Below are 23,776 nucleotides of genomic sequence, written 5' to 3' on the forward strand. Positions count from 1 at the left end.
GCAGCAGCAGCAGCACAGAAGTAAGGGTGGCAATACCATACCATGCCATCCTTACCTCTGCGCTGCTGCCGTTGGAAGTACTGCAACCCCTGCCTACAATAACCTTGCGACCCCCACCCCCCCACAACTCCTTTATGGGTCAGGACCCCTAAAATTATAACACCATGAAATTTCAGATTTAAATAGTTGAATTCATGAAATTTACTGAATTTCATGAAATTTCATGAAATTGAGCAAAATGGACCATGAATTTGGTAGGGCCCTATTTATGAGTAACATAGAGGTCTGCTGAATTAGCAGGCTGCACTATCTGCTAGTGCTGATAACACTGGAGCTCCAAGAACAGAAGCACTGAGCAACTGCAACAGATTAGCAGCCTGAACCACAGCAACAACGTTCCAGCCGTCAACACTTAAACAACACTGCAAACTTTATCAGTGATGATTTTGTTTACTTCCAGGTCATTGTAAAAATGTTAAATAGCACAGGACCCAAGAACCGATCTTCTTGGGACCCGAGTGGAAACACACCCCCTTGATAACAATTACCCATTTACAATCACATTTTGAGGCCTATTAGTTAGCCAGTTTTTAATCCATTTAATGAGTTCCATGTTAAATGGAGTAAATACTTAGTTTTTGTTTTTTAATCAAAATGTCATGTGGCACGAAGTCAAACACCTTACGGAAGTTTAAGATCAACACTATTACCTTTATCTACCAAATCTGTAACCTCCTCAAAAAAAAAAGATATCAAGTTAGTTTAACAGGATTTATTTTCCATAAGCCCACACTGATTTGTATTAACTATATTACCCTACTTTAATTCTTCATTAATCGAGTCTGATATCAGACACTGCATTATCTGGCCCAACGTTAGACTGACAGGCCTATAAGTATCCTGATCATCCTGTTTACCCTTTTTAAATATTGGCATTACATTAGCTTAATTCCAGTCTTCTGGGACTTCCCCAGTGCTTTAAGACTTATTGAAAATCAACATTAAGGGTCCAGCAAGGGCCCCAGCCAGCTCTTTTGAAACTTTGGGATGCAAATTATCTGGACCTACTGATTTAAAAATTTCTGACTTTAGTAGCTTCTGTTTAACACCTTCCAGTGATACTAGTGGAATGGACAAGTGTTAGCATCACCATATAAGATTATATCCCAGTTTTAACCCCAAACAGAAGAGAAATATTTATTGAACACTTATGCCTTTTTTAGATTATTATTGATAACTGTACCATTTCCATCTAGTAACAAAACCAATACCACTGTCAGGATTCTTTTTGTTCTTAATGTATTTTAAAAAATCATTTTATTGTCCTTAACTCTGCAGGCCATAGATTCTCCTTATGTTCCTTGGTTTTCCTTAATAATTTTCTATAATTCCTAACTTCTCAATTATATTCATTACTATCAACTTCCCCTTTCTTCCATTTGTTTTACACACACACACTTACTTTTACAGCTGCCGTCAATTCACCTCTAAATCAGTACAGATTTTTAACTAATATGGCCTTCTTCCTCCATTATGGGTTTTGAGGCATCTATTAAAGTATTCTTAAAATGATTCCCAACTATCATTCACATTTTTCTGATGAATATCTTCCTCACGGCTGATTTGGCTCATAACTGTTTTCAGCTTTGTGAAATTGGCCCTATTATAAGCACTACATGTATATACTACTGGTCTGGACTTTATTCTGCTTGCACATTATAAATATGGTCTAATCATGATCATTTGTACCTAAGCCACCATTAATTTTTCACTCTGCGATCAGTTCCTCCATATCCCTTATGACAAGGTTTAGTAAAGAATTCTCCTTTGTTGGCTGCAACATTTTTCTATTTCTACTGGCACAGATAATTTTCTTTTGATGAAAATGATCAAGTGCTTTCCAGGTCCAGCCAAATTTGTATTTTTTTTCCAGTTTCATCAGCTGTACTGATCTATAGTAAATTAGTACTGAAAAATCTTAGGTTTAACACAGGTTTGTTTGGTTGATTTTTTTTTTTAAAGAAAAATGGAATAAAAGCACTCCAACACCTACTTTTAGAAGGGTGTGCAATGGACAGGTATAAGTGTTTACAAAATGACAGAAAAAAAACTATTTAGATGAAAAGAGAAGAATTTACCTCACTTTGCAGTTGCTTTTCCAGAAGTTGTTTATGGGTTTCAAACTCATCCTGTTCCAGCTTTTTAGCATGTTCAACTCTCCTCAATTCTGCCTGGCAGGCTACATGTTCAGCTGATGGCTGAGTTAACTCTTTCACATAAAAGAACAATATCAGGAGATATTTTATAAGATACTTAAAAATGCACATTCACTATTTATAACCACCCCTGGAAACTTAAAACTGAAATATTTTTCCTGACTACAATAGGTCTTAAATAGTAAAACTTCATTTGTATACACTTTTTGGGGTATCTGTTTCTTCTAGAGACTGAACTTTGTGTCCCTCCCTCTGGGCAATTATGAGCTAGGCAGAAAGTTTTCTACACTGCAAGTTATTTACCTGAATCAACTTGTTCCTGTCTTATCTAAACCTGAATGTATTGCCCATCTGTGCTCTTCAAACACAACATGTTTTACAAATGCAGATGCATTACAAGACAATAGATTATTATTCTACAGAGATCAGGTCTGTAAAACAGTCATTTGCAGAAGCCTTTGTCCTCTACTAACCACAATAAATAATGCTGTGGTTGAAAAAGAATGGGAGATGACAGGAAAGAGAGGATATTATCAACAATTAGTATTTTTGTATTTTAGCAGGACCTGAATGCAGAGTTCCATTGTGCAAACAGTGAGAGACTTCCATAAAAGTGCTTACAATGTAAATTTGACAAGACAGAGGAATGATCATTGTCCTCATTTTAGAGATGGGGAAAGGAGACAAAGATATTACGTGACTTGACTGAGATCACGCAGGAAGTCAGTGGCAGATCTGGGAATTAAACCCAGATTTACTAATTCCTAGTCCAGTGCTGTAATCACAAAACCAGCTTTTGGGAAGTGAAACATAAAAATCTATTATAGTTAAGGACTTGTGGTCCTCTGAGGGGAAATAGACAAAGAAAGTAGAATTGACCTGCTTTTATCACTGTTCCATGAAATGTCCAGGAACACTAATAAAAAAACATCACCCAACACTTGTGATGCTAGGAACTTTGGAAAAAACAAAGATGAATGAAAAGACAAACAAGGACAAGCAGAAGCAAAACCAAGTATTATAACAGTTTTTTAAAGTAGTGTGCTAATTTCATTTTACATATATTCTTAAATTTAGTAGCCTTTTAACGATCATGAAATAAAGTGTTTATTTTAATGGAAAACTATTACTAAACCTTCTGTAAAATGAGGAAAGGAAAGTTATAAAATATGTTAACACTAACTGTCTCGGAAATGCAGGTTTTCATTGCGAGTCTCCTCCAGTTGTTGTTTAAGTAGTTTATTTTGCACCTGAAGCTCCAGTTTCTCTTCCTTTAACAAGGGATAGTCCGCAATCTCTTTCAATTTTTCTGTCAACAACTGATTCTGTTTGTTTACCAATAGCACCTGCGCCTTTACTGAATCCAGCTCCAGCTAAAAAACATGTCACAAACTTCTTAAGGTGTTTCTCAAGAAACACACTTTGTACCACATATTATTCCTGAAAAGGTATCACAAAACAGTTCAAATGTACTAATCAAACAGTGTAGTCTCTAAATTCAGGCTCACAATTACCTCCAGTTCTTTTGCGTGTGATACAACTTGTTTGAATTCTTCCTTCTTTGAATTAACAGCAATGGTCTCTTCACGCAGAAGTATAGCCTTCTCTGTAAGGATCATAAACAGTTTCTGCAGGTTAATGTGTATCTCGCACCAAAAACTACATAAAAAGAACATTAAGGTTGCAAAGCCAAACACTCAAAAGTGAAGAAAAGCCAGAATTAAGGTTGCCAGAGCAACCTTAATTTGGCATGTTTGTGCATATGCATGATACGGTCTTTAATTACATGATTATATACTATTTTTTTCCAAAGCACTCTAGCTTAGAAGTGTAAAGATGATCCCCTCTTTCTCCAACCTCAATTAAATACACTATATTTGTTTAAAAATACTGCTTTGTTGCCTCTTATTACAAGCTAAAAGATAAGCAATGGCTGTTGAGTATCTCTGAAAGAGATTAGTTACCTTTATTCTTTTTCTCATCTTCAGTAACCCTAGTGGTTCTGGCTATATATTCTTCCTTCAACTCGAGTTGATATCTAGGGTGAAAAAAGTTACTAAAACAACAAACCAAAAGAATTCTGAATGTCCCCAGACTCAGCTTTAACTACCTATCAAACTGTCTATATGCTAATTACAATGGAACTTCATCAAGGTCCTGACCTACGAATGCTGAGTGTCCTCAAGTCCCACTAAAATCAATGGAAGCTGTGGGTGCTAAACACTTTTTAGGAGCAGGCCCTAATTAAATTGTAAGTATTTTGAGACAGTTATCCTATCTTCCTGTATCTTTGTACAGTGCCCAGGTCACTGAGGCCCTAATCATGATTACAGTATTAGAATATAAAAATCAACAAATCCTCACTTTTCTGATCACTCACTTTATGATTTCCACACAAAAAAGAGCAGTTTATCCCCAGAACTCAGCAAAGAATAATAGTACTGAATGCAGTCAATATTCACTAAGTCTTCATTATTTTTCAAATATTTTACAACATATTATATATTATAATTGAAACTATACACTTGTCAAAAATGTGATTTTATAATCCAAATTGAATTATTCACAAGTCTCCCAACTTCTATATACAAAGTCAACAAATTTCTGTTACAGAAAATGGTTAATCTGAGTTCCATTAACTGTATGCGTCTATTTTTTCTTTTGTTTGGATTTATAATTATTCTTTCCCTCTACGTTTTGTAATACCTAATAACAGCTTATATACTTTAATTTTTGTATGCCACATTTTAATTGTCAGACAGGATCCTAGAGCTATTGATAAACAGCTAAATAAATTTTGTAATAAGTAGATACAGACAAATATCTTCAGGACAGAGATGGTGTTTTCCTGTGTGTTTGTACAGTGCTTAAAACATTTTGGACACTACTGTAACATAAAACAACACTCTAGGTAATAGGTAATAATTGGAGATATACCAATCTCCTAGAACTGGAAGGGACCTTGAAAGGTCATCGATTCCAGCCCCATGCCTTCACTAGCAGGACCAATTTTTGCCCCAGATTCCTAAGTGGCCCTCCACTCTCCACTAAAATAGTCCCTGTTAAGATCTGAAAGAGCTAAAAAACATTAACAAATGAAGCCACTAACCCCTGTTTGTGAGGTAGGTGCTCTGTTTAGCATTTAGTTACTTTAGTATTAAATTGCAATTTACTAGATAAGTAATCAAGGCACAGGGAGGTCACTCAATCTAACTGCCCTCTGTTCCTAATCCACTCTCTTTCAGGTGACACTTCATTCTCATTGAAATCCATTGCCTTACAACTGTCCTCTACAATTTGAATAAATTCATGTTAGAAAAGGCAGTGCTTGCACTGTTTATTATTAGGTAATAAGTCCTGGCTGAATTTGTGGATAACCAGGTGTTTAGCTGGTGAGCTGGTTTCCTCCCTCTGCCTGGAGGGCTGATTCATTACATTCTGTGGGCATGAGCAATCGTGCTGGGAGCACTTTCTGCAACAAAACAATCAGCAGGCCTCAGATGACCACTGCTCACATCACAGAGAGAGAGAGTACAAAAGAATCTCAGGCTAGGTGCCATCACTTTCCACTGTCAAAAACCCAAGAAGGGCTGCAGCTGATGCCATACACATCTCACTCTTCACTTAGATGCCTGTCCTGGCTGCTGGCCACCAAACATGAAAACTGCAAGGAAAATACACAGACAAACAATATAGGCCTCTTCCTCCATTGTCCACATAAATCAGATTGTGACCACAGCCCGGCAAAGAAGGGAGCAGAGAACACTGCTTATCCTACCCAGTCTGTGCAGCCCATCAAACCCTGCAGCCTTTATCCTGGAGAATACTCAATCTCTTCCCAATTCTTCAGCCCCAATGACTAAAGGGAGAATGAAATTTTAGGAAGTGGTGGTGAAGATGAATATATTTTAGAAGTGAAAGTCGAGATGTTATTTTTGGGGTACAAATGGATTTATTTTTGGATACTGCTGAATTTGGAGGAGGGGAACATTTTGTGAAGAGATACGGATTCTGGGTTGAGGAAAAATGGATGATTCTGGAGCAAGGCAAGATGAATTTGTGGGAGAAAAAGATGGGTCTTGCTGGGCAAGGAAGTATTTTTTTGAAGGGGAAAAGAAGCTGGTTTACAAAGAACTTTAATTTGGTTGTTTTCAGGGAGGGGGCCAGCAGAGAGGGGTGGCCTATGACATTACCAGTCTGCACCAAATAGCTGGTATTTCAAAAAATAATTATTGGGGTAAGAAAACCCCTTTACATTTCCTTTTTTAAAAGTGTCTCATCCTGCCCCTTCTGCAAATAACCCACGAAACTCCCTTAATACTGGCTTCATACCCCTTGTCTCCTTTCAGTTCTTCAAATTACTCAATATTTCAGCACTGGTCAAAAGAGATCACCAATGAAACTTTGCATCTGCCTGTTCAGCAGCCCTACAGATTCATGTCACTTTTTCTTCACAGATAGGGAGACTGAAAGTATCAGTTGTTAAAATTCTATAGCCTTCTGGACAGAACGTCATTACATATAGTGGGGTTTTTTAACCTGTTAGGAGGCATAATTGTTTCAACACTTTTGGTTATGAAATCTATTCACCACACTTTATAAGAAATAAGTCACAAACTGATTAAAATAAAAATGCTAAGTGTTATATATTCAAGTCTTGCTTTTTTACAGTACTCATTGGTAATTCCCATGGCATTTTTAACATTCTATTCTCATGTGAAATATGTATTCTCTATTAGAGACAAAAGAACAAATTACTTCAGGAGTTCATTCTTAAGCTTTTGGTCGTAAGTCTCCTCAATGTTCTTCACAGCTATCTCCCGACGTCGCAGTGCATCATCAACAGCTTTATTTTTTTCTTCTTGAAGTTTCTGAGCACTGATATAATGAGAAATATACTGTCACTGAGCAATTATATTTATGACATGCCAGAGTTTTCAGGAAGTTTTTTTTTAATCACACAACATTTATGAAAGTCAAAAGTGTGATGGTTTAGCTTGGGGCAATTTAAAATTCTGATCAGATCTATCATTATCATCATTCGCTAAGAAAAATGAAAATTGACACATACTAAGCTGTACTGTTAAAGACACAGACTGATCAACTGTATAAACAACGAGATTTGCAACTGCTGAAAACTGAAAGTATTACAGGAAGGATGTTGTATAGTTCCTCAGTTTTAGAAAGAGTGGTGAGCTGAGCACCCTATAAGCACCCTCTGCTGGCTAGACAAGAAAGTAACTTTTTTTAGTGGGGAAATAGCTTTCTTTTTTCTTGCCTACAAAAACACAAGATGCTAACAGATTAGACAATATAGGAAAGCAGGCAAGAATTAGTTTGCGTTTTTTTTTAATTATAGAAGAAAAACACATTTTATTAAATGTGCACCCAGTATGTATCATGGCGAAACCAACATTACAAGTGTAAATTTGTCACTACAGTTGCCTTGTTGGTGCTGGGATTACATACTGCTTTTTAAGTTAATGACTTCAAAGCAGAAGTCCAGTTCCTCAGTCTCTCTGAAGTAGTGCCAGGCTCTTTTGCTAAGAACAAAATAGGCCTCTTAGCACAGGACGCCCCTACTGCTAGATGCAGCTGCAGGATATGACTCAAATGTAGCATAACATATTTAGAGATAAATAAAACAAAATTTCAATTTCATAAATATTGCAACATCTTGAGACATGCTTTCTATAAACAAAGTAACACCACAGGTAAATGCATGACCTAGAGCAGGGGTGTCAAATACGCAGCCCGCAGAGTTATTTGCTGCGGTCCACCAAGGTCCTCCCTCCCCCCCCCGAGTTATTTCCTGCGGCCACCAAGTTCCCCTCACCCACCACCACCCCTACCCCCCAGCATACCGCGTGCCTGCTGCTCTGCCTACCTCCAGGCGCATCCCACTGCCAAACAGTTGTGGGCAGGGCCTCATGGATGGGGTGGAATGGGGGGCAGGGCCCGGGGGGGGGAGGGGAGGCGGCTTTTGTATCTTTATATGAAAAGGTGTCAGTGATGCAGCCCTCGGCCAATGTACTTGTCCTCGTGTGGCCCTAGTGGTGATTTGAGCTTGAGATCCCTGAACCAGAGTGACTCACAGTTCAAAACTTTCAATTCTTTGCTTCAGTTCTGCCTCTCTGGTTCTTATCATTTCAATATCTTTCAGCAGACTTTGTCTTTGTGTATAAACCTCCTTTGCTTCAATCTACAACAGAAAATATTACTTCTATTCATTTTATTTTTACACAAAAAATTGAGATTTAAATTAAAATAATTTCTAGTAAATTCATACAGAGTGGCAACAGCAGCAAGACATAACAAGACACCAATGGTATAAAAATTATAAACATAAATGTTACAGACCTCACTCCAGGAACTGGTTTGACCCTGACAAATATTATTTGCATAGCTTGCTGCTAGTAACATCTGATTTGCACTAACCAGGGGCTGTCACCCGGAGCTGCTTCCTTTATTCTCCTTTATTTAGGGTTAACACATTTGAAAGTTATTACTTGCTATCAAGTAACTTATCTTTTAGAGTGCTGCACAGGTTCAAAAATCATAAAACAAAAAGGAAGATTTATTTATAACACTTACAGAATTACCACACACAAATACATGAAAACTGCAAGAGAAAAAGCAAGTATAGGAAAACGTGGTTTTGCCCCTATCTTAACTAGACTAACACAAAAGAATTAAAGAGACAAGGTGGGTGAGGTAATATCTTTTATTAGACCAACTTCTGTTCTTGAGAAAGAGAAGCTTTCAAGCTTACACAAAGCACTTGTCCAATAAAAGATATTACCTCACCCACCTTGTCTCGCTCATATGCTGGGACCAACAATGCATACAAAAAATATATATAAGAAACTTTAAAAAACCCTGATAAATGTACATTTAACAGAGAAAATGCACTCTGTATTCTTGCTTTAAAACTAAACTTTCTTCAAAATACTGGTTCCATTAGCTGCTACCTCCAATTCTACACTATCCTTTCTAGACTATCCAAACCAAACAATACCTTCTAAAACAGTGTTTCCCAAACTTAGGATGCCGCTTGTTTAGGGAAAGCCCCTGGCAGGCCGGGCCGGTTTGTTTACCTGCCGCGTCCGCAGGTCTGGCCGATCGCTGCTCCCACTGGCCACGGTTCGCTGCTCTAGGCCAATGGGAGCTGCGGGAAGCGACGGCCAGTACGTCCCTTGGCCCACGCTGCTTCCCGCAGCCCCCATTGGCCCGGAGCAGCGAACCACGGCCAGTGAGAGCCGCGATCGGCCGGACCTGAGGACGCGGCAGGTAAACAAACCGGCCCGGCCTGCCAGGGGCTTTCCCTAAACAAGCGGCATCCTAAGTTTGGGAAACACTGTTCTAAAAGAATCTTTCCTATGATCAATACCAGATGTCACATGGACATCCCTATTCTTACTAATAAAAAAACCTCTCTGTAGTTCTTAGCTTTAAAAAGAAACAAATTATGTGCCTCTGCAGAAAGGCTAAGAGCATGAAGACTGAATGAGCTTTTTATCCCAAAGGTGGTCCCATCAAATTTGCAATTCAGGTGCATTGTACAAGTGTTGGAAAAGTTGGAACAGCCACTGTCTCCTGTTCCTGTGTTTTGGATAACTAGAGAAATTTGATCTCCGGCGCTTTTCCTGAGATTACATTCTTCTACTAAAAAGATCTACATGATCTTTTATCTTCAATACAAAACCACTTAGCTCTGTGGAGCTGTTGGTCTCTTTTCTGGGACAACCAGCAAATAAATGAAATGTGTACTTGGTCTCAAAGATCAAAAGCTGACAATAGCACCCACAATGTTTCACTTGACAAATCTGCTGATCCAGACCTTTTTTAATGACTAAATTAATTTCATGTTCATGAAAGTGGAAGTAACAGCATAAGGTAGGCAGATTTCATGCAAGTTTCTAAGGACATAACTATGAAGGAAATTAAGTTGTCACGGGGTGGAAAGCAAAGTTTTGTCATGGACCAGAAAAACAAAATACAGAAAAAAGGAATAAAATGGTTAATTGTCAACATAGCAGGAGGTCAAAAGCAGAGTGCTCAAAAATCCATAGTACAACCGGTGTTACTCAATATAAAAATTAATGTTCTGGAAAGAGAGGGAAACAGTAAGATGGCAAAAATCTGTAGATGACACAAAATTATTTTGTTTAGTAAAGAATACAGCAGATCCAAGACAGCAACACCGTGGCAGACAAAATTCTTTGTAATCAAGAGAAAAGTAAAACACTGGAAAGAACAATCTGAACCACATCTACACATTTTTGGATTCTAAATTAACTGTGGATTAAATTACCACTCTGGAAAAAGACCTAGAAGTCATGGACTCACACATCTGATCAATGCATGACAGTGGTCAAAAATACCACTTGGTTATATTAAAAAAGATAGCAAATACCGAATAGATGATAATGTAATTAAATACATGAATGGTATGTCCACACCATGAATACTATGTTCCATTTTATTTATAATTTTTTCTATTTCAACTTCTAAAAAGAAAACTACCATAAGCAAAACAAAAAATCATAAACATCCATAATAAAAAGAAAAGAAAAAAATATAAAGTAGCCATCTAGGACTGCCATTAAAAAAATCCTGAATACTCTGAAAGGAGAATAGGGATTCATACATATAACAATATCTATATTACATTTCAGTCTTCTTCTGCAGAACTCCTTCTACTCCAATCTATTTACGTATTTATACCATACTCATAACCATTGTCACTGAGAACTGAAATCACTAAACATGCCAATGTGCGTGGTGCTTTCCTGATGTGGGACTAAGAGAGAACTATTGAACTCTTTTTCACTTATGACCCAGTGGGATCTCAATGTAGTTCCTTCAAAGATCAAAGGGCAATTTCATTAATGAACTGAACCACTTAGCACTGGATCCAATTATTATTTTTAAACAGTACCTCCTGTTGTTTTTGAAGTCTTTCAATAGCATTCTTTTCACGAGCAATCAGAGCCTCAGACTTGGCTTGGTTTGTCCTTTCAAACTCTCGACGCAAATCAGAAACTTCTTTCTGGCATTGTGCTTTCTCTTCCATTCTGATCTTTGCTATTTCAACCTCTTTGAAATGTTGTAACTGTTATATGTAAGAGAAGAACAAAGTAAAAATCATTCACTTCATCACAAAAAAGATAAACAAAATCCTCTCTTCCAGGTTAAATTTGATGTTCAGACATATGCACTTACTTGCAGATCGCTTGTTTACACTGTTGATCACTGTAGCATACTGAATTCCCTTTGAGAAACTATACAAAAATGACTAATTAAATGTGTTAATCTTTTTAGTCAATGTATGTAAACTTCTCTGTGATAAAAGTACCTTTGAAGATATATGATTGACATGTCACATATTTACACCTTCCATCTACGATCTCAAAGCAGATTACAAATATAGATAATAGCACCCTTAGACATAAGCAAGCTAGATATAGGGCATTGCACTAAAGGGGTTACCACTGCTCTCTGTGCTTAAGTTGTGTCATTTTTTTACTCACTCCTGTACATACAGAAGAGAGGAGGTAAGGCAGCTAATTAAATGTCCCACTCTCCAACCTGACGTTCCGTGACTGGCAAATAAAGAATGCCACATTCCCTAATTCTTCTGACTGGGTCTCTATTCTCGCCCCATTCCCAAATAACCATGTTTGCCTGGTGATGCGGCCAAAGGCAGAAGCAGGTCTGCCTTGAACTGCTCATGCCCACTGGAAGTCAGTCATTTGGGCACAGAGCAGATGTGGGCCAGAGAAAGAGGAGTCGTCCTCAGCAAGGGAATTCTGAGCACTATTGGAAAACTGTGTGAATACAAACTTAGGGGTCTGTTCTAGTGCGTATGAGAAAGAGGGACCATTTCTGCCTAGGAAAGAGAAAGTGTGAAGTGTACATATATGAGTGGGAGGGAAAGAAAATAAATGGGATTGCAAGGATGCAGAAGAGAAAGTGAGAGAGAAAATGGATGAGAGAGTCCAAGTGAGATAGAGAATGAATGAGAGTACTAAATGAAAGAGAATAGGGAAAATGTGAAAACAGAGGGAAGACAGAAGTTAGGTAGGAGAAAAGCATAGCCCGAGACCTCAGACCAGGGAATTAGGGCCTATGCATACAAAAATTTGTACTGAGTTAGTTAAATCACATGCAACCCCAATGTGGAGACACTTAAAATTGTTTATAAATGGCTTATATTGGTTTAATTTACACCTTAAGCCACTAAGGAATCAATTTAAAATGAATTGCTAAAAGCCATTTCTAAACTGATTTATGATTGTCCACACCAAGGGTTGCACCAATTTAACTAAACCAATGCAAACGTTTCTACACAAAAACTTGCCCAAGCCTTTAGTGACAGTAAGATAATGTCTATATTGGGGAATTGTACACAAAAAATCCCCACTAGTGCTACCACTAACTCAGCGGATGTAAACAAGGCATTCAGCTGTAGTAAACAAGGAAGTTCTAATCTATTTACCCCCCTAAAGGAAGATGATACAAGAAATTTGCTTATATTGTATCCCTGTATCTAACAGCAGCTCTCAAGGATGTGTGGTAGACGCGTTGTCCAAAGGGATTTTTTGTTAAACTTGAGGTAATTATATTCAGTTGGTTTTGGGTTTTAACATAAAAAACAAAATGCACTATTATTCATTCTGACTGCCTTTCTATTTCACCGTGACATTAAAATATGGCTGAACTTTGAAAGTTGACACTTCGCATATAGTGTTCAGCGAAAGAAGTGACTAAAGGAAAGGGGGAAGTTAAATTCTGATTAAAGTCTGAGCCTGTTCAGTGGGCACATAGTTTTAGCACAACCTAATGAAGTCCCAGTCCTTTTGTGATATTTCACAGAAGACCATATCTTAACACATCAGTGTTACATTAACTTGACCATGCTGCACACATGTAATATTTTCCATTTCTGTTTTTCTTGTTAAATGTGTACCATAATATCTACAGTATGGTAATTGTTTTCAAATCAATATTGTGGTAAGAAGCTTAACTTTTCCTAATACTTGAATTATTTATTTTATATGACCTTTTTTTGCATTGAATGTTCTTGTTTTTAAGAAAAAGGGGACAGTGTTTAATAAAGATTGCATTTAGGTCCCAATTAGGCTTTGAAGCTTGAACGTCAATGAGGTTCATAGGGACAGAGAATGGTGAATTGCCTCTTCTTGCTGTTATTGTTTAGATTATACACATGCAGATAATTTTTAATACAATCTTAAAATTTGCAAAATATTGTAGAATGCAGACAAAAACTGCAAGAGATCCTAAAATCATGGGATCCACAATATTTTTCACATTTTATGATTTTTCTATTCTCCATGAAAAGGCAGTGCTGTTTTGGAGGTGTTTGCTATGTATTTTGGTGACATTTTCTGAGTCTCTCATGCAACTTATTTCATTTGCAGCCCCCATATCTAAAATGCTGAGGGGAGAGAATGTTAGGATACAATTAAAAGCAACTAAACAATAAAAGCCCTAAAATTAAGACTGCCCCACAAAAATGTATTCACAGAAAAATTTCTAATGATATTTCTTTGTAATCATTCACAAACAAAACTGGACTTAGAATGAAAAATACATGTTTAAAAAAAAAGGTAAGAAATGCTGACAAAGAATCATCATGTTGTCCATAATTCATACTTCCCTTTGTAATAGATTAAGGATAGCACAGAAAAACATGTTGATTTATAACACTGAAATATAAAAAGAAGACTCGTTAATAGTTAGATTAAGAGCTTTGATCATTATAAATCTTTCAAAATGTAGCTATGTATAGTGAATGAGTTCAGATGAGGTAACACTTACACCAAGGCTTTGGTGGCATAAGTGTGCTTTTGCCAATTCTTCTTTTACACAAAATTGCTAATCTCCTTAACATGTTATTGCTAACAAAGGTAACATGTAGTGTTGGAAGTAGTAAGTAAAAGACACACAAACATGTAATGATAAATAAATTAAAAAAAAACTTTTCCTGAGAAGACCCAGGGCAGGGTGACACAAAAACAGAAACTGCAAAACCAGCAGGGAAAAATGCAGAAGTTGGGTAACTGAATCTTGCGCAGGCGTAACATATAGGTTACTTAAAATCCAAAAGGTTGATGTGCTAAAAGTCGAATGGATAAAGATGAAGTAATCTGCAATGTAGAAATGTATAAAAGGCCCCTGTTCACTAACTGGAGAAACACCAGATCAGAAACTGAAGAATGGGACTGAAGAACCAGAAAAAGGGGTCAGAGAGGCAATGACTATCATGGAAGATGGCCCAGAATGTGGTCCCTTGGGCCCATTTACCAATTCTGTGTTCGCTGTTATTTGTCTGACACAAATGTATGTCTGGATACTATACATGACAACAATTCTGTCTGAAATTGTATAAATAAAGGGAAAAATTGACTAACCCTGAATTGGGTGGATTTATGCCTCAGTTTCCCAACTTTTACCTCCTACAGAGAACATGTAGTTTTTGCACATATAATAGATTGGCATGACTCATTTCTGATTCAAATTATTAGAAGCATGACAAGTTTGCAAATTAGAAATGAACACTTCCCCATCCCTCATTTCCATGACCATTTATTTCTGGGTTTTACCTTTTCAGACATTTCTGCTTGAAGCTGGTCCTCTATTTCTTTTCGATATTCAATGAGTTTCACTTCTAAAGACTCAAATTTCTGATGCTGGGGATAAATGTCTGCAAACTGTTCATCAATCAGCTGAAGTTTCTCAACTATATAAAGAATAATTCAATGTACCATCACACAGAAATATTATATTTAGTAATACTGTTGCTCCTACCCAAGATTTTAGGGGTCCTTGTAGGTTTTAACTATCCATGCCTAGCTTCTACTGAAAAGCTATCAAGGAAGCAGTGAAAAGAAATGGTCACTTAAGACCTGAAAAGTGTGGACATACAACATGGTTGGAAACAAGCCACCTAGGTACTTTACAATATGGATGTGGTCCAACTACACCTCTACCCCAATATAACGCGACCCGATATAACGCAAATTCAGATATAATGCGGCAAAGCAGCGCTCCGGGAGGGTGGTGCTGCGTGCTACGGCGGATCAAAGCAAGTTCAATATAACGCGGTTTCACCTATAATGCAGTAAGATTTTTTGGCTCCCAAGGACAGCATTATATCGGGGTAGAGGTGTAATTGTTTATGTGCAAAAAGTTGGCGTTGATCTTTAAATAAAGCAATCAGGATAACTGGTTAGGATTGTAGCCAACCTCTCTCATTGTTCTCCCAAGTAAAGTGAGTGTCTGAGGAGAATTAGGCAAGAGGAGATAAAGGAGCCTGAAACCAAATGGCACATTCCCGCCCCACCACGGCAGCATATTACCCCCTGAGATGGAATCTCATCAGCTACTAATACAGACATGAAGCTCTGATTTCAAAGAACAGGTGCCTGTAAATTATATTGTATAACTAACTTCAGTAACAATGCATTCCAATGAATAAATCTACTAGACGGTTTTTAATAATGCAATTACCAGTATGTTCAATTTCTGTCTTATGCTATGATTTTTGGCACTGGAAACAATAAATTAAATTATAATTAGAGCTGGACAAAAACAATTTGCCTGTCCAACAAAAATTTTCAAGATCTCAAAAAATGTTCTTGTTCTGCATCAGGGCAAAACTTTAGAGATCTTTAGATTTTTTTTTTCCCCATGAAGAAACAAGAGAAAGATATACATACGTCAGAATAGCAAATGGCCCAGTGGTTAGGGCACTCACATGGGTTGTCGGAGATGTAGGGATTCACATCCCAGGTGAATGCCCTTATTACTGAGCTATTGGCTATTCTGAGGTGAAGGAGTTGGGTCTCTCATTTTCACCAGATGTTCCATCCTGGATCTCAGGAAAGTTGCCTTAAAAAAATATGTTCCTGCAAAAAGTTTCATTTTCAATTAACTGGTATTTTCCACCTGCCCCCCCCACAAAAAAAACCCACCAAAACACACAAACACACACAAAATTTAAAACTCCTGAATAACTCTAATAATAAAATTTCCTTAAACTAAAAATTATTTAGGCATCTGCTCTTTCAGGTGTATAACACTAAAAATAATATATCTAGGATGGAAGTATGGATTTGTTTTCATATCAGCTGAAGACATAGGAAACTATTTGAACTGAAGACCCAAATTACAGCAAAACTTTTGTCTTACGCTTTCCCTGCCTTATTTTAGAATACCAGAGAGGGATGCAATCAGGCGTGGGCAAATGCTGAATGGATACAGTATTGAGCTAGTTGAGGAAAAAGTTCCATTTACCAAGAGATTCTCTATAAGGAGGTATTGAGATTGTCTGAGTTTCTGCGTTGCGACTTTCCTTACATAGGTGATGCTCTGTCAGCTCCATTAACATCTGTATAAGAAAACCTTAGAGATACAGTATGTTAGTTACTTTTCTCTTCCACAACAAACTGAAATTTGAAGGCAGAGATAGCTCTTTTACAAGATAAATAAAAAATTAAACAGTGAGAGGATGAATTATTGCCAAAGAACACAAGAAATCATTCAATAAAATCAATGTAAAAATTCTAACCAGTATATGAATAGCAAGCATGCTTGAGTCTCCCAAAATCAGCATACCTAGACCATTCCCGCTACCTTTACCACCAAACTCATTGAGGGAACAGATTACAATCACAACCAATACCTGACATCAACAAGAGCTGCAGGTGTTTGGTGTTTCTGAAAATCAAACCACTTTTTTTTAGGTGTCTAAATACAGATTTAGAAGCCTAACGTTGGAACCAGATGTGAGGGGGGAGGGATAGCTCAGTGGTTTGAGCATTGGCCTGCTAAACCCAGGGTTGTGAATTCAATCCTTGAGGGGGCCACTTAGGAATCTGGGGCAAAAATTGGTCCTGCTAGTGAAGGCAGGGGGCTGGACACGATGACCTTTCGAGGTCCCTTCCAGTTCTAAGAGATTGGTATATCTCCAATTATTACCTTTATTATTATTATTACCTTTAAAATTGTGCCGTATATAAGCGACAGGCAAATAAATGAAAGTTTATCTTGGTGCAAGCCTAAGTTCCCTCCAAGCTGTGCGGCTGCGCAGCAGGCGATCAAGGGCCGCGCTGATGGGGAGAGGCGCCCCTCCTCCAGTCCAGCCCTGTCAGAGCTCCTGCAGCCAGGGAGAGGCACTTCTCCCCAGGCCTGGTCCAGCCATGCTGGAGCTGCCGCAGCTGGAGAGAGGCAACCCTCTCCCTAGCCTAGCCCCATTGGAGCTGCCCAGCCTATGGAGCTGTAATGACTATGGTGAGGCACCTCTCCCCCAGCCCAGCCCTGCTGGAGCTGCTGAGGCTGGGGAGAGGCACCTCTCACCCGGCCCTGAGCTGCTGTGGCAAGAGAGGACAGGAAAGTCTTCTCTTCCCAACACAGCCCCAGGGCAGCCTGCACCCCAAACCGCTCATCCCCGGCTCCATCTCAGAGACCACACCCCCAGCTGGAGCCCTCACCCCTCCCCCGCACTCCAACCCTCTGCCCCAGCTCTGAGCCCCCTCCCACATCCCAAACCCCTCATCCCCAGCCCCACCACACACCACCTCCATATTGGTGCACATAACAAAATTCATTCAGCACACGGACGTAAAAAATTAGAGGGAACACTAGTGCCGGCCCATACACAGTATATGAATGCAATTGAATAGAAAATAATGCAGAACATCTGAATTCCCCAGCATTAGAATATAAAATATTATGGTCTTTGGAAGTTTTACATTTATCAGGATTTAAGGTTTTAATTTTTTTATTTATAATACTGGAATTTTAATTTTTTTGCTTGGAGTTGAGGTTTAACATTTCATATATACCACAAATGGGGAAAACCCCAATAGAAGCATAAGAGTCACTAAACTAAATAATCATAAATAACTTTTAAGAATCAAACATTTAATCAAATGTATTCAGTATCTAGGTATAATAAAACAAAGTGAGCTTCTATTGCTCATATGATATTTTAAACTAAGCTATCAAGGAAAAGGGGAAATAGGGGAAGTGGATGACTCATTATATGCCTAATATGTAAATACAGTGAAACCTTGCTATAATGCGACCTTTGGGGTCCAAAAAATCCCATCGTGCTAAGTGCGGGGTCGCGGTATAGCGGGGTTTCAAATCAGTCAGGTGGTCCCCAAAGCGGTGCATTGAGGTGCACTGCCTAGTGTCCCTGTTGCCTAGTGCCCAGCAGGGGAGTGGAGCTGCGGCCCCCCACCTGCCAGGGACAGAGAACTCCTGGGCTGCCGGGGCTGGGCTTCTCTCCCGCTTCAAGAGGAACCGTGGCTCCCCGCATGCCGGGGATAGAGAGCACCGGCGCCCGCAGCCTTGGAGAAGCCGGAGAGACACTGGGGCCCCACGCCTGCTGGGGACAGAGAGCACCGGCGCCCGCAGCCCCGGAGTTCTCTGTCCCCGGCAGGCAGGGAGCCACGGCTCCTCTTGAAGCGGGAGAGAAGCCGCGGCTCCGCGCCTGCCGAAGACAGAGAGCACCGGCGCCCACAGCCTTGGAGAAGCCGGAGAGAAGCTGCGGCCCTGCGCCTGCTGGGGACAGAGAGCATCGGCGCCAGCAGCCTCGGAATTCTCTGTCCCCAGCAGGCGGGGCTGCAGCTTCTCTCCCCTGCCCTGGTGTTGAGGACCATTGGTACAGTACCATACTGTATTATACTGGACCTTAAAGGAGAGCCAACCTGTGATCGTATTATATGCAATTTCGCGTTATGTCGGGGTTTGACTGTATAATGTCATACCTTTTTTGTTCTCTTTTTGAGCTCCTGAAGTCTGTATGGAGAAAAAGATAAGATTTTTATTCTGTGTATTCAATCATAAATTATAATTGAAGTAAGAGTTACAGAATCAAAATCATTACCAATGACTTGTAAAGACTGGATTTTGGATGGATCCTAATTAGTTGCAGAAGATCTTGCATAGTAAACACCTTTTTAAAAAAGAAGGCAAAAAAAAATCAAAATGTTAAGACCATTACAAGTAATTAACCTGTTTTTCTCTGCTGTGGTAAAGAGATCCACCTTGGATGTGCTACACTTGAGACAGATTTGATACACCACTTTATCACACAAAGACCAGATGTGGGACAGGGCTAAGGCTATCTGGCTCCTATATGTGAGCTAAGTGGCAGTCAGGTATACCTCTTGAGAGAATGCCCAATTCCACAGCTCAAGAGCATTCCAATGAAGGAAGAAAGACTGTCTCATCAGGCTTGTCACTGTAAAAGACTATATCCCAATTATCTGTTTGAATCAAGGCTACCTTTTAGAATACAAAGTTGCAGAACACTCTCCATCTATACAACACAAGTATTCTGAGTGTGGAACCCCTTTATCTGGGCACTTAGCTATAATTTGGACTAGAAGTTTCAAACTAATATGGAACTCACAAGCCTTGAAACTACTAGGTGAACCCTTGGCTCTTCCTTTGCACAGAGGTTTTTTAAAATTATATTGGAAGGATCAGTTAATGATTGCAAAGTCCTATATGAATATCATCTTTCACATCCTTTGCATAGTAAATTATAGAGCTCACCTTCTCCTTTTCTAATCCACTTTCTGGATAGAAAACAGAAAGTGAATATTCATAGCCACAACTGTGCAGGTGATCTGCCACCAGGCTGTTAGAAGCTCCAATTAACAATGAACTGCCTTCACTAGACACTGCTTGTGGCTGAAGTTCTCCACTTAAAATTGGATGCATCAGTTCATGGATTAGCTGGTTTCGGAGCTGCGTCTGGTGAAAACAGAAATTCAACAACAGAAAGAGAAAACTCTGGAATTTTTTGCTTTCCTGAAGCCATACGGATTCAACATATTAAATGTAAAAGTCTGATGTAAAGAAACAAAAAGAAAAAAATTCTAATTTAAGGTTGGCTCATATAGAATTTGGAAAATTGCTCAGGACACCAGGTCTATCATCCTCAACTATTTCTAAAGGTGCCTAGGTGGTCTTTAACTCTAATAATTATTAGAGATTGGGCTAAAATGACCTATTTATCCTCATCCAAAAGACAAACATTTGTATCATCCTCAAACCTCTGCCAGGATGCCATTTAAATTTCAAAATTGATTTTAATTGCTTTTCCCACCCCCACCCCCCTTCCTGCTACTGCCTCAGGGTACGTCTACACTACAAGCATTATAGTGGCACAACTGCTGTACTGCAACTATGCTGCTGTAGTGCAGAGAATCAGTACAGCAACAGATGTGGTTTTTCCATCACTGTAGTAAGAGGCAGTAGCTAGGCCAATGGAAGAATTCTTCCATCGACCTAGCTGCATCTAGAGTGGGGGTTAGATTGACCTAATTAGACGCACAGGGCATGAAATTTTTCACAGCCCTGAGAGAAGTAGCGAGGTCAACCTACATTTTAGGTGTAAACTGCAGCATATTCAGTTACAGCTTATTTGAAAAATTCACTAGTCCACTAAATGACAGGCCAAGAAGTTGCTGAGGAGAAGAGGGGAAAGGGAGCAGAGTGGTCTACGCACCACTAGTCCTTTTGCAGATAGGGGTTGGGGGGAACTAGGGAGCCACGCAACTGGACTATCTAGTTCTCTCTCACATAGACAGGTAAATGGAGTAAAGATTATATGAATGCAGAAATGCTTGAGACTAGGAAAGATGGATGGTACAAGGTACAAAAAAGAAGTAGACGACTGAGAAAAAGAAATAGTGGAGAGAAGGAAAAAGAAACAGAAAATATAGGGAAAGTGAAAACACAAGGGAAAGAGACAAGGAAACAACAAACACAAAATGTTCAGAAAAATACACTTGAGTCCTGCTGGGACTTAAAAAATCTGGGTTCAACTCCCAGTTCTGCTTCCTCTGTGACCACTGGGCAAAGCACTTAATCTCATCATGCTTCAGTTGTCTCTCCATTACATGGGAATAATATTTCCTTTCTCCCCATCTCTTATCTGGTTATCTATTTAAAGTGCATGCCCTCTGGGGCAGGTACTGTTTACTGTGTGTATGTACAGTGCTTAGCACAATGGAACCCTGATGTCCTCTGGGGCCACTAGGCACTACAATTATTACTGTGACTTATTACAGGGGAGAAAAAGTAGCTGGAGTGTTTGGAGCCCCCGTTACATCAGAAGCACTGCCCCCAACAGTCAGGCTTTACGAGGAACAGGTCCAATTTAGATGCCATTTTGGCCCTCCTCTTGTTGTTGGAGATACATCGCAAGTTCAAGAAGCCTCTGCACGTGGCATATGTCGATCTTAAGGCTGCATTTGATTCTGTTGACCGAGTCCAATTATGGAAGGCCTTAAAGGACACTGATGTCCCAACCATTCTGCAGGACTTGATTAGCAAGCTGCATAATGGAACCACTGCCCATGTATGTCATAGGAATCTGATGTCATCACCTTTTAAATCAGTATCTGGTGTCAGGTAGGTCTGTGTCTTGGCCCCTGCACTCTTCTGTCAGGCAATGGATTTCATAATGCAGCATTCTGTCAGATCCATAGGAATTAAGACTGGCAATCTCTCACACTCAGACCTTGACTATGCGGATGATGTTCTAGTACAGAGCCCCGACAGGTTTCACGACGCTCTCCATCCAGCAAATGGAGGAGTTGGTTAAGGATGGCCTCCATGTTTCATGGTCAAAGACAAAACTGCAAAATCTAGGATCAAGTCCATCAGTGATGCCAATCTCTTTGAATAATGAAACTGTCAAAGCAGTCTCCAGCTTTTGCTATTTGAGTTCTATACTCACCAGTTCCTCCAACTCTCACACAAAGGTTCTCCACTGGATTGACATAGCAGCATTTGCCATGGGTCGTTTACAACAATATGGAACCAACATAATCTCAGCACGACAACCAAGTTCAGGATCTGTATGGTTGCAAAACATGGACACTATGCCACCCAAACTGGGCAAAGCTGGAGGCTTTCCACACAAAATTCCAACATCATATATCCGGTATAACGTGGAATGACTTCATTTGTAATGCAGATGTTTACAGTCACTCCAGTCTACACACTACTGGGGCCACTGTCCACAGACAGTATCTTGCACTTTTTGGACATGTTGCGAGAATGCCACCAGATGTTCTGGAAAATGCCACTCTCTTGGTGGCTTGTAACAGCTGGGATAAACTTCCACCAACCGAGGGGTGGAAGCAGCCCAGACAAAGACTTCATATTATATGGGTGTATCTGTTCCAATGTTGGACTCTCAGCCTGTCAAGCCCTTGCAGCTGCACAGGAACGGACCAAATGGCGAAGGATTGTTATGGCCCACCGTTTGACTATGCGTTCAAGCAGCAGGAGAAAAAGTAGCATGAAATCAGGAAGAAAGATTATAAAAGGGAGAAATAAGTTAAATTTTAAAAATTAAATATTTTATAATTAAATACTCTTTATTATAAAGAGTAGACAACTATTTTATCCTTAAAAGAGCAGCAGAGAGATGGCATAAGAACAGCCATATTGAATCAGACCAAAGGTCCATCTAGCCCAGTATCCTATCTTCTGACAGTGGCCAATGCCAGGTGCCCCAGAGGGAATGAACAGAACAGGAAATCATCAAGTGATCCATCCGGTCACCTATTCCTGGCATCTGGCAAACAGAATCTAGGGACACCATCCCTGTCCATCCTGGCTAGTACCATGACAGCACAAGTATTTTCATTTTGGCAGGTGGGCTTAATTGAAAGGTAAATAAATGACAGTTTATTTTTGGTCTAGAAACATTTACACTCCTAACGAAGGCTACAGTCCCACAAGCCAATCCATGCAGGTGGGCATTTGCACCTGTGTGAAACCCTCTTGCGTCTGGCAAGGCTTCATGCAGACAAAGTTACACACGGATCAGCTTGCAGGATTAGGGCCAAAATATGCATTTTCCTTGAGAGAAAAGACCATGTAACAAAAAAGGTTTGTCTACCATGGATTCCACTGTTGTGAAACAGCCTATTGTTTTCAGTGCCAGATAGCCACAGAGAAACATGTGTGAGGCAAGTGCTATGTAACGCTCGCTTAAAACAAAACACACACCTTGAGTGTGTCCAAAACACCTCGGTTCTTAAATGTCTGATAAAGTCTTTTCCGGAGTTCGTCTTGGGACAACGCTTGAAATTCGGAAGAAGCCATCCTGAGCTAAAATGTTACAAAACACCATTACTCATCTTCCCAGCAGACACGCCAGCCCAGCGCTAGTGAACGGGTGGGGCCCAGCAGGCCCTGCCACACTGCACCAGTTACACCTCCGCGGCACCCGGGGGTGGGGGATGCGGCTCCTCACAGAAATATCAGCTGGGGGAGGGGGGGAGGTCGCTGCCGCGCGCCTGGGCAATCGCCGCGGTTTCACCGCGTGCCCCGTGTCCCGCTAAAGCCCCAGCTCCCGGAGTCAGGGGAACTAGCAGCCCGGCCCGGAACGAGCCTAGGAACCGCTAACGGCTACGTGGGGCCCGGCTCCTAGTGGGGGTGATGTCCGGAGGGGGGGGGCTCATGCTGACACCGCGGAGATGCTGCCGCCGAGAGCC

At 39.9% G+C, this 23,776-nt stretch overlaps 1 protein-coding gene across 6 annotated transcripts in view; it reads right to left on the reverse strand.

The window, feature by feature from the left end:
- Positions 1–23,776, reverse strand: part of OFD1 (OFD1 centriole and centriolar satellite protein) — a 60,836-nt gene that overhangs the window by 36,793 nt on the left and 267 nt on the right. For 5 of the 6 annotated variants that reach the window (XM_045029672.1, XM_045029587.1, XM_045029277.1 and 2 more), the window contains exons 2-14: positions 23,289–23,390; positions 19,812–20,012; positions 19,138–19,206; positions 19,019–19,049; positions 16,539–16,646; positions 14,846–14,982; positions 11,158–11,331; positions 8,312–8,418; positions 6,975–7,094; positions 4,181–4,254; positions 3,731–3,822; positions 3,400–3,589; positions 2,139–2,269 (exon numbers count right to left, since the gene is read on the reverse strand). In XM_045029672.1, coding sequence (XP_044885607.1) covers positions 2,139–2,269; positions 3,400–3,589; positions 3,731–3,822; positions 4,181–4,254; positions 6,975–7,094; positions 8,312–8,418; positions 11,158–11,331; positions 14,846–14,982; positions 16,539–16,646; positions 19,019–19,049; positions 19,138–19,206; positions 19,812–20,012; positions 23,289–23,384 — 1,530 coding nt within the window. In that variant the 5' untranslated portion in view covers positions 23,385–23,390. Of the gene's footprint in view, positions 1–2,138; positions 2,270–3,399; positions 3,590–3,730; positions 3,823–4,180; positions 4,255–6,974; positions 7,095–8,311; positions 8,419–11,157; positions 11,332–14,845; positions 14,983–16,538; positions 16,647–19,018; positions 19,050–19,137; positions 19,207–19,811; positions 20,013–23,288; positions 23,715–23,776 lie in introns of those variants that run through there. The other variant, XM_045029342.1, reaches the window with a different exon arrangement.

The sequence above is a fragment of the Mauremys mutica genome, chromosome 1, assembly GCF_020497125.1.
Source record: "Mauremys mutica isolate MM-2020 ecotype Southern chromosome 1, ASM2049712v1, whole genome shotgun sequence".
Taxonomy (NCBI): Eukaryota; Metazoa; Chordata; order Testudines; family Geoemydidae; genus Mauremys; species Mauremys mutica.